The sequence below is a fragment of the Ambystoma mexicanum genome, chromosome 1q (assembly GCF_040938575.1).
Source record: "Ambystoma mexicanum isolate Mex_15411 chromosome 1q, UKY_AmexF1_1, whole genome shotgun sequence".
Lineage (NCBI taxonomy): Eukaryota > Metazoa > Chordata > Amphibia > Caudata > Ambystomatidae > Ambystoma > Ambystoma mexicanum.
This window is the reverse complement of record NC_090922.1, coordinates 295,251,811-295,270,423: the sequence shown is the minus strand read 5'-3', so window position 1 is coordinate 295,270,423 and position 18,613 is coordinate 295,251,811. Positions and strand designations below refer to the sequence as shown.

General features: G+C 42.2%; 1 protein-coding gene across 2 annotated transcripts in view; it reads right to left on the bottom strand.

Moving 5' to 3' along the window:
- Positions 1 to 18,613, bottom strand: part of LOC138527483 (meckelin-like) — a 642,839-nt gene that overhangs the window by 349,041 nt on the left and 275,185 nt on the right. Inside the window, exon 1 of one of the 2 annotated variants that reach the window (XM_069638700.1) lies at positions 16,537 to 16,781. The exons of the other annotated variant lie outside the window; for it this stretch is intronic. Within the exon in view, the coding sequence (XP_069494801.1) occupies positions 16,537 to 16,735 (199 nt within the window). The 5' untranslated portion in view covers positions 16,736 to 16,781. Of the gene's footprint in view, positions 1 to 16,536; positions 16,782 to 18,613 lie in introns of those variants that run through there. 2 annotated transcript variants of the gene reach the window in all.

The following is an 18,613-nucleotide window of genomic DNA, read 5'->3' as shown; positions in this document are numbered from 1 at the left end:
GCGATCACCTGTTCCAGAAAAGAGAGCCAATGAGAGCATTGCCTTGCCATTTATATATATCTTGTTCCTGTTCTTAAAATGTCCCCATATGTAAACGGTAGTGCAGTAGAACATTACCGCAGCACCGCCGTGGAAATGCTACAAAGTGAAGAAGCCTTCAAGGACAGCATTTGGTGGCCATTTTGGGTGCTGGCCCTTTATAAGTCAACTGTGCCTGTAGCCCTCCCATGCCCTCCTGTAATAGGTTGGATGGTGCGTGCCCAAAGGATATTTAGTGTTCTTAAGTGTTCTGAGCTGTAGGCGACAGACTGCCAGGTTGTGATTAACTTAGAGGTAAGCTCCTAGATAGTGACCAGGCCCAGCGGACCCTCCAGTACCACCGGAGATTCATGTGGCAACATGCCAGGACACACAGCCCTGTTTAAGCAAACAGGAGCTTCGGAATTGAATTCTTGTCTTGCGCCTCGAAGACCGAATCAATGATGAATCTAAAGGCCTTATTCGGATGGTATTGCTAGTGATTTTACTAGGCAGAAAAAATACTATTGTTGGATACTGGACCTGGATCCTTAGTTACTAAGATTGAAAGTGAACTACAGGCACACGCATGACTCTGATAGTTAAGCAGGTTGGATGATGAACTCATCCTCTGGCGAGCATATCAGCAACAGCCCATCCCTGAATGCACACAGCCTAAAGGATGCATCATGTTGAGATATGATGGACAGCAAGAGCCCATCTGTATTACCCCTGCTGCTAAAACGACCAGGGTTGGATTAAGCAGAAATCCAATCTTGCCTGCCTTGGACCTTATTTACAAGCACAAGCTCTTAGAGACAAGTGTGATCTGTGCTATGTACTGGTCTCCATCATATGCAGTGATGGAGCCAGGATCCTAGTCTCTCAGCTTTTGTCATTTGTCGCAGGTTCAATTCCCTCCTGGCTCATCCCGGCTCCTTTCCCCACAATCATACCATTTATTACCCAGTGTCGGAGCCCTCAGATCTGTGCCAGAGTTGCAAGGTATCTTGGGTTTGGGTTACCCCTGTGGTAGTGCCAGACACGACACTGTGGCACAAGCATCCGCAGGGCAGATCACAGCCTTGGATCACAGAGGTAATGTTCTGGCGCAGGCATAAGAAAAAAAGAAATATATATATATACACACAACAGATTGACGCCAAAAATGGTCGTTGTCTGACAGGCTTCTGAAAAAGTCCCCGAGGTACCTGTTTTGGGAGGATGAAGGCAAGTCATGTTTTACCTTTTCTACATCATCTCACAGTTTCACATTTTCGGCTGAGAAAGCCAGTATCTGTATTGACTTTCCACAGGTCAACGGGCTCATTTTGGAAAAAAGGATTTGCCGTGGGTGTATCCTTTGTGTTGTGCAATGGAGGTGGGACATTTTATCCTACTCACCCCCCATACACTAGGCAGAATGTTTACACGGGGTGTGAAGAAGAACAGAAAGATGTCCCACTGGGTGCTCTGAATTAATTGGCTAGCTTCTCTGTCACTGCAGGGGTGGCACTCCAATCATGCCAGATCTATGGACTTAGATTAGATCCTTTTCATAGGAAAGTAGGATTTCTGGTCCCGCCTTTAAGCAAGATCGGCAGTTTGTGGCCCTTCTCCAAGGCACGACATTGATATATTTAACGGGAGGCGACACTTGCATCCCTGCTCTCATGTGGCATGATCACCTTTTCATCAGCATAAGCAAAACCAAAAGGTGATGGCTAGAAGGCTCTGAATCAATCATAACCGTGGGCACAGCTCTGGGCAACCCTCCAGGCCATTGTTTTTAACCTGCCACGCCATTATAGAAGGGGAAAGACCATATTCAAAGGGGCAGGCCAGTCTGAACTGCCAGGTCACATTCCATCTGCACAAGATCCCAAGCATTCCCAGACATGTTTCAGGGTGTCATCAGTGAGGAGTAGCTTGGATGTTCTTTTCATCGCCATCAGTCTTCTTGAAGGGTCCGTATTCACTATTCACTCCCTAAACCAGCATCTGCTCCCCAAGTTATATCTTTATTCCAAAACCTTAAAGATGCGAACATCAAAACCTTTCTTTGTTCAAGCTCTCCTCACCATTGAGTAGCATGTGGTACTCTTGTGACCTCTGATTTCTAAAGTGGTGCAGATAAAGATGGGATCAGCAAGCCTCGCCCAACACCACGACTATGACCGCGACACGCCGGGAGACCATGGCATTGCATTGGCAGTGCTATAGCATTCATTTTGATACTTAATAGTGGAAATTCTAGCACTTGGTCCGAGAGCTGGCGTTGCCTCCATCGCAACATCTGTGTGATGATTATGTCTTTCTTCCAGGGAAAGATTGTATTCCTCTTTGGAAATATAATGACACCTGGCATCTCTTTCCAGATGTGAGATGAACCATCCCTTGCCATCTGATCAGTATCGTTCACACAGTTGTTCCATGTATCACTGGGTGGAAAATAGGGGTGGTGATCAAGGTCAATAAATCTGGGAAATTGTGGTCTACTCCCGTAGACATATGCAATTCCACAACTGTGAATGTACCGTAGCTGTCCTGTGTCTGACCTCCTCATAACACATCTCATCCCTGCATCCTTCCAAAGCTGGGTAGTGTGCTCGCAGTTCAAAAGCTCTATGATCACATCCTGGGCTCCTGAAAAGATTCTGGAGTGGGACTATTTTACACCATACATTTTGAAGTTGGAAGCAAAATAATTCTTCACGGAGGAAAACTGTAATTACCACTCTGAGTATATATATATATATATATATATATATATTTTAACTCAAAAATAGACTCAAATAGGTATCGTTTTGCAATCCATATTTCTTTCAACTTAATAATTAATTGTTACCTTAAAGTTCCTCTTCAGATCAGGCCGTAATAATAGTAAAGCTCCTTCTTGCGGCACTGTGGGTTCCACTGATCACAATATATCTGCAGAGTTATGTGGATGCAAGTTGGGGCAGGTTCCTCTCTATCCTTGGTTCTCTACCTCTTGTTGGGACTATTTTTACTGTACATGTTTGCTGTTGTGAGTACTTGCCTGTGTTTAGGGAGCCAAAGAGTGCCTGGTACTCTGCTACCTGTAGGGCTGATCACACCCCCACTGAAAAATCCTTTGGCACGTCCAGAGATACACAAACTACAAATCCATCTCAGGCCTGGCCAGCGGAGTCAAGGCGTTAAAGTCAGTAGTAACTGCACTTGAACAGAGGAACCAGCTCCTGGCCAACTGGAGCAAAATGCCTCCAAATTGACTCCATATCAGGATCTCCCTCCGCGAAAAGGGCTGCGATGAAAACCATAACGATGAATATCCAGGGACAATGCCTCATTACCAGAGGCAACGCCGGGGGACTCATTATCCTCGATCTCTGCCCAAGTTCCACACCATGTAATCCTCCACAGGCACTTGGATACTGGTCAGATTCACGCCCGGCCTTTTGTAACATACCCTTCAGGCGAAATGGTCCTCCTTTCGCTAAAAAGTCTCTATGATCACTTACGGGCATCCAAGGGAAACTCTATGATCACTTACGGGCATCCAAGGGAAACTCTATGATCACTTACGGGCATTCAAGGGATTGGCCCAGTTCCCGGTCTTGTTCATTATTTACATGCCTACACTGAGAAGCATCAAGGGAAGTCGCCAACCAAGCTTTCACATGTAGGCAGACCACAGCAATCTTCAAGAAGATTGCTCCCTGTTAGGCCTGATTTTGTATACTCTGGCGTGGGGGAAAGTTGTATAGAAAGCCAACCTATATTGTGACAGGGACAACTCTGGGAGCTGTAGCCAAACCAGTTTAAGGTAGCAGTGACGAGTGGTCTAGACTAAGTCTCAAGAGGTGGTGAGCTTGTAAAGGGTCCACAATGAGTACACACAAAGTGAGTCACAAATTACACATAGACAGTATGTATACAAATAGTTATTTATTTCTGGCAAGCAACACTACGAAAAATGACTACTAACAGGTAGAAGTATCACACAACACTAACAAAAGAATACATATATACAGTCACTAAAGTGAGGCATAACAGAGGTCAAACCCCTTTAAAGGAAAGTACAGATAAGATGCACTACAGGTCAACAGAGAATTAGGCCTAGCTTCAAAAGTCCTTCCATAAGTTGTCTGGGGCCTTATGCCCAAAAGTTCAGGAAAAGTTAAGACATAGTTTATAACCCTGGAAGAAATTAAGTAGGGTCTTTGGGGTCCAGAAAACGATTCCAAGGGTTAGAGGACAAGTTATACTAACTAACCAAAGGGTCCCCAACTTTGGGAAGCCTTGAGGAAGCAAGCAATGGCGAAGCCAAAATGTTATAAAAGTTTGTAAAAGTTAGCAAAACGTTTAAAGGGAATTTAGGGTAAGAACCACTGTAGCTCACCCCTTCCCCGTCCTCCCTTACTCCGATTCTTCACAGGACATGGCAGGTCGGTGGAAGAAGGTCCGAGGTTGCTTTTCCTACCATCAGCCTCAGCCCTTGATTTGCAGGGGTTGCAGGTTCGAGGCGATCTCCAGTCAGTTTCTTCGGCTGGTGCAAGCACTCTCGGTGGCAGAAGGCAGCAGAACATGATGCAGGACCCCTCTCAGGACTGAACTCCACTCAGCTGAGCTGATTCAGACAGCCGTCGGCGACGCAAGGGGTCTCACTTGACTTGATGCTAGGAACCCTGAAGTAAGTCTTGCAGGACAAGCTGATGATTCCCCAAGTTCCAGCCTCAACTCGGAGTGGTGACATCGGCAGCACGGTAGCCCAAACTCAGAGCTGGTCAGCCACAGTGTGGTGCAGGGACACTTCTGAGGCTCCTATTTGCAGGCTACAGAGCAGACCTCAGGAATCAATGATCCCTCCACTTCATGGGCTGCAGCTCCCTCGCAGGACTGCTGGAGATTGATAGCAAGATAGAGCTCTTCCAGGACAGCAGCAGAAGTTGGTCGCCAGGCCTCCTTCAAACAGGTGACTGGTCTCCTCACAAGTCTCACAGCTGGACAGGAGTATGGCCTCCTTCAGGTTTCTCCAGGATCTCTCTAAAGTGGCTGCAGGGGTCCTCTTCTTATCCCAAAAGCAAGGTAAGAGCAGAAACTCCCACTACCCAATAGTAGAAATAGCCCCACACACACCTCAGCAGTGGTCCAATCAGGCCCACTGGCAGTAACACTCATGCATGTCACTCAGACACACTGAAACCAGTTTGCGGATTGGGACCCGACAGTCCCAGCCCACACCCTACCAGCAAACACACATATACCTCCAGTAGCCCGCCAAAATCCTCTGCCTTCCCGGGCACTGGAAGTCCATATAAGGATTTCCCAGGCCTCACCGAAGGTCAAGCGAAAATGCTTGTGGTATAGCTATGTTGGGTCACTAGCCACAGTTAGTATCCAAACACGGTAAATGCGGCAAGGCTAAAATGAAAAGCACCAAAAATGTGTAAAAAGTCACTGCTGCCACCACCAGCTTGTCCATTTAGCACACCTAGAGTAACCAAAAATCCACTGAGTGTTAGTCTAGGGCAAAAAAATACCCCACTGTCCTTCATTGTAAGATGCATTGTACAATGATAAAAGTTATCACAAGTGATGATAAGCTACTAAAAGTAGTAACCAAGATACAAGACTAAGGGAAACAATGTTTCCGAGTACTGACAGCCTACAGGACATGCCTGTTTCCCCATAACAGATGAACAAAAGACAGTGTAGTGAAGCTTAAGGCTTCACTGCACTGTAAAAAGTACAGGTCAGGATCAAAAATAAAAACAACACCTTTGGGGGTCCATTAAAATGGTAGTAAGCGTGCAGTAAAGGGAAGTCTTTCCAAACACACCCGCTCGCTCCCACTTTCACAGCTGGATGCCGTAAAACTGGCTAGACACAAAGGGTCGAGGGGGGGGTGGCTGTGATTCACTGCGATCCAATGCCTGATTGGCCCGATGCATCACGAGTGGGTGGAACCAAAGCAGTGGCACCTGATGGTTTTTGACAAGACACAGGTGACCTGAGTAAGAGAGGAAGACAGCTGAGAGCTTCTCTCCTCACCAGTCCCGGAGAGAACGTGTGCTTCCAACAGAGCTGCCGCAGACATGTGCAGCCCAGCATATTCATGTCTCTGGGGTTAGCACAGACCATGAAGGAAAGGACGCCCAGACTTGGGATGCTACCAACAGCATCTAAGAGACCACGCCACGTGGGACGGTGCTCGAGTGTACAATTAAGAAATGGGGTGGGCACTGCTTTGTTTCTACTTATTCACTTTTCTGAAGTCAATTGCGGGGGCTCACCCTTGAGCCTAGGCACTAGGCTCTGAAACAATATCCATACAATAGGGCTGAACAACTTCCAACCCTGGGTGAGCTCACTCTCACTCCCCTCAACGGGTTTCAATTCATTCTCATTAGTAATTTGTATTTCTTCATTAAGTAATCCACCATTTCTGTTGTAATATTTCCAATATTTCAATTGTTTATTTATTCCTAACCAATCAGTGTTTCAAAATTATTGCCAATGCATTTCGGACATCCGTCCATCATCAGGGCTATCAACACTATTTGTTAACAATCAATAATATTTACAACACCATGACCCATTCCCAATGATTCACCCAAACGTGAAATCGTAAAGTAAATGCATGCACATACCCGGTTAAAGTTGTGTTCCATCATGGCGTTCACATCAATACAACAAGTCGAAAAAATATACAAAAAACATCCATTATAGATCATTGTTAAACCTCATTTCACAGTATAATATCATGATATACTTAACGCTTTTCTACCTGTTTGGCTTTTCGTCCCCAGAGTATATATTCACCTCTGTTGCCGGTATCCTTATCTAGCGCGTATCCTCTGAAACAGATATTTATATATATGTATAACTACTTCCTTATCTGTGGTCCCCCTCCTTCAGTATTCCCACTTAACCTCCTCTTCCGTTGTGCTTACCTTTACTCTCCTGCTCTTCGTACGCGACAGCTATTCCAAAAGCAGCTCTCGCCACTCGTACTAACATTTATCAACACTACTCATTCCCGCGCATGCGCGCCGCTGCGTGCAATGCCGTAATGTGTTTCACTAATCTCCTCCGCGCATGCGCGAATGTGTCTTTTCAACTCTTCAGAAATATTATACATATATCAGCTCGTATATTTATCTGTTATTTCACTGAGTTCACTGTTAGGCAGCGATTAGCTGCCTTACGTCCCACAGGGAAATTAACCCCTGCGGGATATACTGTGAACTCCAACATTAGACACATTATTACAATTGGCTCCATTATTAAGTAGTGTTAAACTGCCTTAAATTCCACAGGACATAAATTCCAGCATTTTTATCAGTCATGATTTTTCTTTGCATTTAACAAATCTTTCTTATGTAACACACATATTTTTCATCATAGAAAACACATAAAATTCAACTCCTCATTAATGCCCCCTGGTCTCAGGGAGTCAAGCCGGTCGATCCAAAACGATTCTCGTTGATTCAATTTTCTTCCCAAATCCTCATGTGCGTTGTTCTGTCTAATGTCCTCCAAGACTTGAATCCTCATCTGGCTGATGTTGTGCTTCATTGTGTTCCAATGTCTGGCTACTGCCGAATTCGGATTGTTATTCCGAATACACGATCTATGTTCGTTCCATCGCAACTTGCCAGGTCTCTTAGATTGTCCAACATAGTAGATGCCACACGGGCATTTAATACTGTATATTATGTTCGAGGTATCACATGTCGCATATCCCTTAAGTTTTATTTTTTCACCTGTACGAGGGTGATCAACTGTATCCCCTTTTGTTATAAAATTACAATTACTGCAATGCAAGCAGGGATAAGTTCCTTTTCTCAATGTGTCCAATGCTCTCTTTTCAGGTCTCGTTTTAACCAATCTGTCTCTCAAGTTTGCACTCCTCTTGTACGCAAAAGTTGGTAATTCCCTGAACAAATGTTCAACTCGCATGTCATTGGTCAGTGTACTCCAGTTCTTCTTGATTACACTCTTTACCTTGTTGCTTTGTACTGAGTAACATGACACATATACAATATTTGGTTCCTTCTTCTCTCTCCTTGTGCCACTTACTGTAGGTTCCATCACTCGTTTTTTAGCAAATTCTATCTCCGCTGGTTTATACCCTCTTGCTTCAAACCTCCTCCCCATGTTCTCAATTTCTACCGCGCATGTTCTTGGATCATTGACAATCCTTTTTACTCTCATCATTTGACTGAAGGGCAAATTTCTAATTAGACTCGGTTGGTGAAAACTTAGTCGATGAAGTAAGTTATTTCGATCTGTTTCTTTTCTGTAGATGCTGGTCAAAAAATTATTGTTGTGAATACGTATTTCTACATCTAGGAAGTGAATTTGCGTTCTTGAGGTTTCTTTTGTGAATTGTATACGTTGATCAATGTTGTTGAGATAGGTGAAAAAATCATTAAAAGATTCCTCTGGGCCATTCCATATTCCAAAGATATCATCTATAAATCTGACCCACATTTTTATATAATTTCTCCATACTGCATGATCAAGTACATATTCCTTTTCGAATTTGTGCATGAAAGTATTTGCATATGTGGGAGCCATTGAGGCCCCCATTGCTGTCCCAGATTTCTGAATGAAAAATTTATTTCTATATTGAAAATATGAATTTTCAGATATGAACTGTAATAATACCAAAATAAATTCCTTCATTGCTTTCAAATCACCTTCTTGGAGAAGTAACCATTCTATTGCTTCTAGACCCAGGTTATGTGGAATAGAAGTGTAAAGGCTCTTCACGTCAATTGTAAACATAATTGAGGTTTCTGTAAATACATTTTTCTCCAATATTTCCAAAAAATGATTAGTGTCTTTAATGTAGGTATCTGTCTTTTGTATCAATGGTTGCAAAAACTGGTCAATGTATTGGCCCAATGGCTGTAGTACACTGTCTACTCCAGAAACTATCGGTCTGCCTGGTGGTTTTGTGAAACTTTTATGTATTTTAGGTAGCGTGTAGAAGTTCGGTATTCTTGGATATTTATTTGTGAGAAAAGATCGTGTTTTGGCACTTATCCATTCTAATTCCTCTGCTTTCCCCAGAAGTTCTTCTAAGTTCTTCATTATCTCAATAGTTGGGTCATTATCTAGCTCAGAATATACATCCGTGTTTCTGAGCTGATTCATGCATTCGTCATGATAATCTTGACTGTTCATTATTACAAGTGCTCCTCCTTTATCCGCTGGGCGTATAGTTATCTTGTTATCTCCATATAAATCTTTCAATAACTTAAACTCATTTGGTTTCAAATTTCCATATCCCTTCCGTTTGAATGACACTTTCTTAAGATCTTTGAGTACTTGTCGATGAAAAATATCGATGGATGGTACATTTATGGGTGGCATAAAATTACTTTTCTTTCTAAACTCTTGTAGTTCCTCTGGGTCTTGTTCTTTAAGTTGTGATGTATCGAGTTCATCAAAAAACACTTTTAATTTTAATTTTCTCACCAATTTGAATAAATCAATCTTAGTCTCAAATAAAGTTGTGCTATGCGTAGGTACATAACTGAGCCCTTTCTGAAGTAACATTTCTTCACTTTTGGTTAGTATTCTGGATGATATGTTCACAACTAACTTTTCTTCTGTCTCGCTCCCCGGGTCTCTATTCTTTGGCTTCCTTTTTCTTTTCCCTCGTCTCGTTCTCTTCCTTCTGTCTCTCGTCCTAAAAAAGGCCGGGCTGCTCTAGACTCTCTTGCAGATGTGGTAGGTTCTGCTTGTTGTTCTATTGTCCTCCTTCCTTCCACTGTACTTTGTCTCACTCTAGAATCTTCAGAATCCGTACTGGAGGTATTGTCTGTACTCCCCTGGTGTTGTTTCTTTTGGAATGGGGTTTGATATTTATCCATCCAGGTGTAAACTTCTCCATTCAAATAATCATAAGTATCCCGTCGAAATTTCCTCACTTTTTTGGATTCAATTTCACTTTTGTATGATTCAAGTTTATGGTTAATGTCAACCAATATTGCTCCTAATTCTTCTTTGCCAATCACTGTACACAATTCTTTTTCTATTTCTTCTATTTCTTCGTTTAAGGTTTTAACATTTTTGGTGAGCTCTTGAATCGTTAAAAGAATTAAATCTAGCGAGCACTTATTCAGAATTGCCTCCCATTTGCGCACAAATTCTTTGTCTTCCTTACATAACGTTGGTCTCAAATTAATTCTTAGTCCCCTAGGGATTCTCTGGTTTTTATAGTAACGTCCTAAAGTAATTGCATGAAGCTTTCTGTTAATTTCCTTACGGATCAAATATTCCAGTTGTTTTATTCTTCTCGTAGGATCAAGATCATTTGTTTTTGTCTTCCATGTTGAATCACTGATTTGTGTCAGGATTGCCTCGGCTTCTGCCGATGTGAAACCTAAGGTTTCAGCTCTTACATTCGTAAGTTGTTCAATATCTTCAAAGGACATATTCTCGCGTGCCTCCACCCAATTAGTGTGCCACTGGGAGCGAATATACAATTAAGAAATGGGGTGGGCACTGCTTTGTTTCTACTTATTCACTTTTCTGAAGTCAATTGCGGGGGCTCACCCTTGAGCCTAGGCACTAGGCTCTGAAACAATATCCATACAATAGGGCTGAACAACTTCCAACCCTGGGTGAGCTCACTCTCACTCCCCTCAACGGGTTTCAATTCATTCTCATTAGTAATTTGTATTTCTTCATTAAGTAATCCACCATTTCTGTTGTAATATTTCCAATATTTCAATTGTTTATTTATTCCTAATGGGTCATGGTGTTGTAAATATTATTGATTGTTAACAAATAGTGTTGATAGCCCTGATGATGGACGGATGTCCGAAATGCATTGGCAATAATTTTGAAACACTGATTGGTTAGGAATAAATAAACAATTGAAATATTGGAAATATTACAACAGAAATGGTGGATTACTTAATGAAGAAATACAAATTACTAATGAGAATGAATTGAAACCCGTTGAGGGGAGTGAGAGTGAGCTCACCCAGGGTTGGAAGTTGTTCAGCCCTATTGTATGGATATTGTTTCAGAGCCTAGTGCCTAGGCTCAAGGGTGAGCCCCCGCAATTGACTTCAGAAAAGTGAATAAGTAGAAACAAAGCAGTGCCCACCCCATTTCTTAATTGTATATTCGCTCCCAGTGGCACACTAATTGGGTGGAGGCACGCGAGAATATGTCCTTTGAAGATATTGAACAACTTACGAATGTAAGAGCTGAAACCTTAGGTTTCACATCGGCAGAAGCCGAGGCAATCCTGACACAAATCAGTGATTCAACATGGAAGACAAAAACAAATGATCTTGATCCTACGAGAAGAATAAAACAACTGGAATATTTGATCCGTAAGGAAATTAACAGAAAGCTTCATGCAATTACTTTAGGACGTTACTATAAAAACCAGAGAATCCCTAGGGGACTAAGAATTAATTTGAGACCAACGTTATGTAAGGAAGACAAAGAATTTGTGCGCAAATGGGAGGCAATTCTGAATAAGTGCTCGCTAGATTTAATTCTTTTAACGATTCAAGAGCTCACCAAAAATGTTAAAACCTTAAACGAAGAAATAGAAGAAATAGAAAAAGAATTGTGTACAGTGATTGGCAAAGAAGAATTAGGAGCAATATTGGTTGACATAAACTTGAATCATACAAAAGTGAAATTGAATCCAAAAAAGTGAGGAAATTTCGACGGGATACTTATGATTATTTGAATGGAGAAGTTTACACCTGGATGGATAAATATCAAACCCCATTCCAAAAGAAACAACACCAGGGGAGTACAGACAATACCTCCAGTACGGATTCTGAAGATTCTAGAGTGAGACAAAGTACAGTGGAAGGAAGGAGGACAATAGAACAACAAGCAGAACCTACCACATCTGCAAGAGAGTCTAGAGCAGCCCGGCCTTTTTTAGGACGAGAGACAGAAGGAAGAGAACGAGACGAGGGAAAAGAAAAAGGAAGCCAAAGAATAGAGACCCGGGGAGCGAGACAGAAGAAAAGTTAGTTGTGAACATATCATCCAGAATACTAACCAAAAGTGAAGAAATGTTACTTCAGAAAGGGCTCAGTTATGTACCTACGCATAGCACAACTTTATTTGAGACTAAGATTGATTTATTCAAATTGGTGAGAAAATTAAAATTAAAAGTGTTTTTTGATGAACTCGATACATCACAACTTAAAGAACAAGACCCAGAGGAACTACAAGAGTTTAGAAAGAAAAGTAATTTTATGCCACCCATAAATGTACCATCCATCGATATTTTTCATCGACAAGTACTCAAAGATCTTAAGAAAGTGTCATTCAAACGGAAGGGATATGGAAATTTGAAACCAAATGAGTTTAAGTTATTGAAAGATTTATATGGAGATAACAAGATAACTATACGCCCAGCGGATAAAGGAGGAGCACTTGTAATAATGAACAGTCAAGATTATCATGACGAATGCATGAATCAGCTCAGAAACACGGATGTATATTCTGAGCTAGATAATGACCCAACTATTGAGATAATGAAGAACTTAGAAGAACTTCTGGGGAAAGCAGAGGAATTAGAATGGATAAGTGCCAAAACACGATCTTTTCTCACAAATAAATATCCAAGAATACCGAACTTCTACACGCTACCTAAAATACATAAAAGTTTCACAAAACCACCAGGCAGACCGATAGTTTCTGGAGTAGACAGTGTACTACAGCCATTGGGCCAATACATTGACCAGTTTTTGCAACCATTGATACAAAAGACAGATACCTACATTAAAGACACTAATCATTTTTTGGAAATATTGGAGAAAAATGTATTTACAGAAACCTCAATTATGTTTACAATTGACGTGAAGAGCCTTTACACTTCTATTCCACATAACCTGGGTCTAGAAGCAATAGAATGGTTACTTCTCCAAGAAGGTGATTTGAAAGCAATGAAGGAATTTATTTTGGTATTATTACAGTTCATATCTGAAAATTCATATTTTCAATATAGAAATAAATTTTTCATTCAGAAATCTGGGACAGCAATGGGGGCCTCAATGGCTCCCACATATGCAAATACTTTCATGCACAAATTCGAAAAGGAATATGTACTTGATCATGCAGTATGGAGAAATTATATAAAAATGTGGGTCAGATTTATAGATGATATCTTTGGAATATGGAATGGCCCAGAGGAATCTTTTAATGATTTTTTCACCTATCTCAACAACATTGATCAACGTATACAATTCACAAAAGAAACCTCAAGAACGCAAATTCACTTCCTAGATGTAGAAATACGTATTCACAACAATAATTTTTTGACCAGCATCTACAGAAAAGAAACAGATCGAAATAACTTACTTCATCGACTAAGTTTTCACCAACCGAGTCTAATTAGAAATTTGCCCTTCAGTCAAATGATGAGAGTAAAAAGGATTGTCAATGATCCAAGAACATGCGCGGTAGAAATTGAGAACATGGGGAGGAGGTTTGAAGCAAGAGGGTATAAACCAGCGGAGATAGAATTTGCTAAAAAACGAGTGATGGAACCTACAGTAAGTGGCACAAGGAGAGAGAAGAAGGAACCAAATATTGTATATGTGTCATGTTACTCAGTACAAAGCAACAAGGTAAAGAGTGTAATCAAGAAGAACTGGAGTACACTGACCAATGACATGCGAGTTGAACATTTGTTCAGGGAATTACCAACTTTTGCGTACAAGAGGAGTGCAAACTTGAGAGACAGATTGGTTAAAACGAGACCTGAAAAGAGAGCATTGGACACATTGAGAAAAGGAACTTATCCCTGCTTGCATTGCAGTAATTGTAATTTTATAACAAAAGGGGATACAGTTGATCACCCTCGTACAGGTGAAAAAATAAAACTTAAGGGATATGCGACATGTGATACCTCGAACATAATATACAGTATTAAATGCCCGTGTGGCATCTACTATGTTGGACAATCTAAGAGACCTGGCAAGTTGCGATGGAACGAACATAGATCGTGTATTCGGAATAACAATCCGAATTCGGCAGTAGCCAGACATTGGAACACAATGAAGCACAACATCAGCCAGATGAGGATTCAAGTCTTGGAGGACATTAGACAGAACAACGCACATGAGGATTTGGGAAGAAAATTGAATCAACGAGAATCGTTTTGGATCGACCGGCTTGACTCCCTGAGACCAGGGGGCATTAATGAGGAGTTGAATTTTATGTGTTTTCTATGATGAAAAATATGTGTGTTACATAAGAAAGATTTGTTAAATGCAAAGAAAAATCATGACTGATAAAAATGCTGGAATTTATGTCCTGTGGAATTTAAGGCAGTTTAACACTACTTAATAATGGAGCCAATTGTAATAATGTGTCTAATGTTGGAGTTCACAGTATATCCCGCAGGGGTTAATTTCCCTGTGGGACGTAAGGCAGCTAATCGCTGCCTAACAGTGAACTCAGTGAAATAACAGATAAATATACGAGCTGATATATGTATAATATTTCTGAAGAGTTGAAAAGACACATTCGCGCATGCGCGGAGGAGATTAGTGAAACACATTACGGCATTGCACGCAGCGGCGCGCATGCGCGGGAATGAGTAGTGTTGATAAATGTTAGTACGAGTGGCGAGAGCTGCTTTTGGAATAGCTGTCGCGTACGAAGAGCAGGAGAGTAAAGGTAAGCACAACGGAAGAGGAGGTTAAGTGGGAATACTGAAGGAGGGGGACCACAGATAAGGAAGTAGTTATACATATATATAAATATCTGTTTCAGAGGATACGCGCTAGATAAGGATACCGGCAACAGAGGTGAATATATACTCTGGGGACGAAAAGCCAAACAGGTAGAAAAGCGTTAAGTATATCATGATATTATACTGTGAAATGAGGTTTAACAATGATCTATAATGGATGTTTTTTGTATATTTTTTCGACTTGTTGTATTGATGTGAACGCCATGATGGAACACAACTTTAACCGGGTATGTGCATGCATTTACTTTACGATTTCACGTTTGGGTGAATCATTGGGAATGGGTCATGGTGTTGTAAATATTATTGATTGTTAACAAATAGTGTTGATAGCCCTGATGATGGACGGATGTCCGAAATGCATTGGCAATAATTTTGAAACACTGATTGGTTAGGAATAAATAAACAATTGAAATATTGGAAATATTACAACAGAAATGGTGGATTACTTAATGAAGAAATACAAATTACTAATGAGAATGAATTGAAACCCGTTGAGGGGAGTGAGAGTGAGCTCACCCAGGGTTGGAAGTTGTTCAGCCCTATTGTATGGACGGTGCTCGAGTGTGTCACTCTACCTTCAGGGGTAACTGAAGGAGATTACATGAAGTGATGGGCAGGGTCATTCTCACTCTGAGGGAGTAGCCCATTAAGGGCACACGACTCCATCTTAAACCTCCTGCAGCTCCTCTGGCAATGCCTTTCTGCATACAAGCCATGGTAACCTAGCCTTGACCTATGAAAACGGGGAACATATGGGAAAAGGAGGGAAACGCTGTCTTAAAGAGCAGCAATCCAGCCTGGCTTATTCACCCTGAAGACCAAGTCCATGAAGTCGGCAAACACCTTCATTTTGGCGGTGTTGGCGGTGCTGGAAATTAGCATCAGAAAACCAGAGTAGCATGACACCGGGAGCGCTCTCCGATACTGCCTTACCTTACTCTAGAAAGAAAGCCCTATTCAGTAAGGAAGGGCTGAAAGAATGCGGGTGAGCGTCCCTTGCAATTGAAAAGTATATGGAGCTCCATCCGCTCTGAGGTCCATTAACTTCCGTTAGTTGGCCAAGATCACACATGTTGTCCAAGGTATGGAGGTAGATGCCAGGCCTATGGGGTGACACACTGGGTGTTAAGGGGGGCACATACAACATATAAAGGCGAGGGAGGGGTAGGTGGTTGAGGATAGGAAAGAGGAGAGATCCGAGGATGGACGGGTGGAGGGGCAATCATAAGAGCGCAGGGTGGATCGTGGGACATAAGTAACATCTCAACTACATGTCTTTATCTGAACTGGGGAGGGGCCTAGAAATGTGTGCCCACCTTACTGCTTCCTGTTCTTTTGGGACAGTAGAAGAAATGTCGCGTTAGCCGAGGAAAATGTTTGTTTCAAAAAGATGAAGATACAACGAGCCTTGCCAGGGTGACCATGATACGCCAAGGCAGGTTCTGCGTGGTTAGCGTTTAGGGACACACAGGTCGCTTCCTGTGGGGGAGTACCACTGTGGCCCAAAAAGGGATCAAATATGAGCGAGGCTGATAATGTGTCGGCCTTTTCAAGACTGGTTCAAATGCAAATTAGATGAACACATAAAAACCTCTCATAACCCTTTGAGTCACGTAGGAATCTGCAAACCCAGGTGTGCAGCAGCATCGCACCGTGCAGACCCTCCTGGCCCTGTTCAGACTTAAATCTGCCAGCACTACTCTTGCCATTTCCAAGTGAAAGGTCCCCAGATGAATTCACCCACCCGAAGTCCTTAGCTTCCAGGCACTTACCGTCCGCGCTCTTCACCTGGGACGCACCGCAGCTGCTGCACTGCAGCGTGGCCGTGTTGAAGAACTCGGTGCTGGCGCAGGCGCTCGGCCGGACGAGGGCCATATTGGTCTGCGTGGACGCGAGAGAAGGGTACAGGAGGACCATACAGACCAAGGCGAACCTATCCCGGAACATTCTGCCTCCCTCGGTGGTCTGCATATGCAGCCTGTGTGCCTGATCCTCTGTGTGCAGTGAGTGGGTGCCCCTTGCCATGTGTACATCCGGCATCAGCCGTGTCCATGGTTACCAACCTCCCACCTATCAGGTTACAAGGAAGCACCTTCACCAGCTGCACAGCCCGGCCCACTGACGCCTCCCAGTGCAGGGAGCCACTGGGAGGGACGGACGATGTGTGTGTGTGGCTGGCGCAGGCCTGCAGTCTGGGTAGAGTTTGGGATGATTGGGTACTGCTTCTACCTGGGTAGTTTGCTTAGACAACACAATCGCGGGGTCTGAGGAATGATGGCGCCAGTCTTTGTGAAAGCAGTACAGAAGCTACCCGAGCCTGGAGGACTGTGACGAGTGAATACATGATACAGGCGCCCATATGCTCGAGCACAATTGCTGGCACTGATCACACGAACTTGGTCGATTGCTGTAACGCAACTGTGGTAGTTCAAGCCTGCTTGTGCTTTTCTTTGCACCTCACATACTAGACTCAATAGAGGTCCAAGTGCGTCGCTATCTGCGCTGCATCCTGACGAGGGAATAGAACTTAAACGCGTGATCCATTGAAGTGTAAAATTCCGATAATCAAAGAGGTAACTTAATGAGCCACACTATATTTCTATGGGGAATTCCAAGTTAAGTCCGAAAACCTATACATATCGACTTCACTGTAGACGTGCTTATCGCCTATGGAATTCTTAAGTGCGCTCTGTCGAATGGGCCTTTTGTATTTATTGTTACTCTGTCTTATAGATCCTGACCTGAAACCCTTTATTTAAGGGGAAAACCTTTCGATTAATTGGTACGTGCCATGGTGCGCCGGATCAACGACCCTTACGCAAGCTCTGAAATTTACGCAATGACCCCCTCATGTCTTCGTATATTGCACCGCATTCAGCATTCAATCAAATCCACTACCTACCATTGCATGTGCACCCATACACATATATATATATATATTCAGTGAAACAACTTTGTTAAAGGGACGTTATGGTTTAGTTGCACTTATAAAAAAAAGTAACACATTCAGTGGAAAATCGTTGTTAATGGGATGTTATTGTTACAAGTAAAACTGAAACCCCCCCAGAAATTCGCCAGTTATGGTAAGGTAAGCAACCATAACTCGTGCCACTACCCTGCACTGCTACGACTAACACCCAGGACATCAAAGATGACATCACAATTTTCATTGATGACATCAGAAATCTGGGCCACTTGGTTTTGTTCACTGACATATGAAAGCCAACCGGTTTTCTTCACGGACTGTAAGAATGTTTAAATGGAAAGGTTGCTCTATATGTAGAAGAAGTTAACCTTCTTGTATATTGTAGAATATTTGCCTTAGGGTTTGATGTCCGCCAGCTCATGATTCACAAATATGGGCCAATAAGCAGGCTGTATACACACACAATACATTTAAGTACTTGATGATGAAATATAATGTTATTGACATTTTGTCTTGATGTTGTTTCTGTCTTCTATATTGTAGTTTGTCGGTATGTGCTATTTGTATGCATTGTGGGTCTTTATATGAATTGTTTATTACTAACACTTAAGTAGTAAGTCTTGACTTATTACCTATGTATTCCATGCTTAACATTAATGAAAACTCTGCAAGGATATCTTTCATTATTTTACAAAGCAAAATTACCAAAATAAAAATATTCTACTTCTACAGTGTATGCTGCACCCATTTCCTATATGTTTGTATGATTAGCTTCCTCTATTAAGAACACTGTAATATGTTTTCTTTACATAAGTACATTCGTTCATACGTTAAGTAGTTTCAGATAGATCTCCCAATCACCCCTAACAGTCTGTCACCAACATATAAAAATAACCCCTTGTAAGGACTTGAACATTGTGATG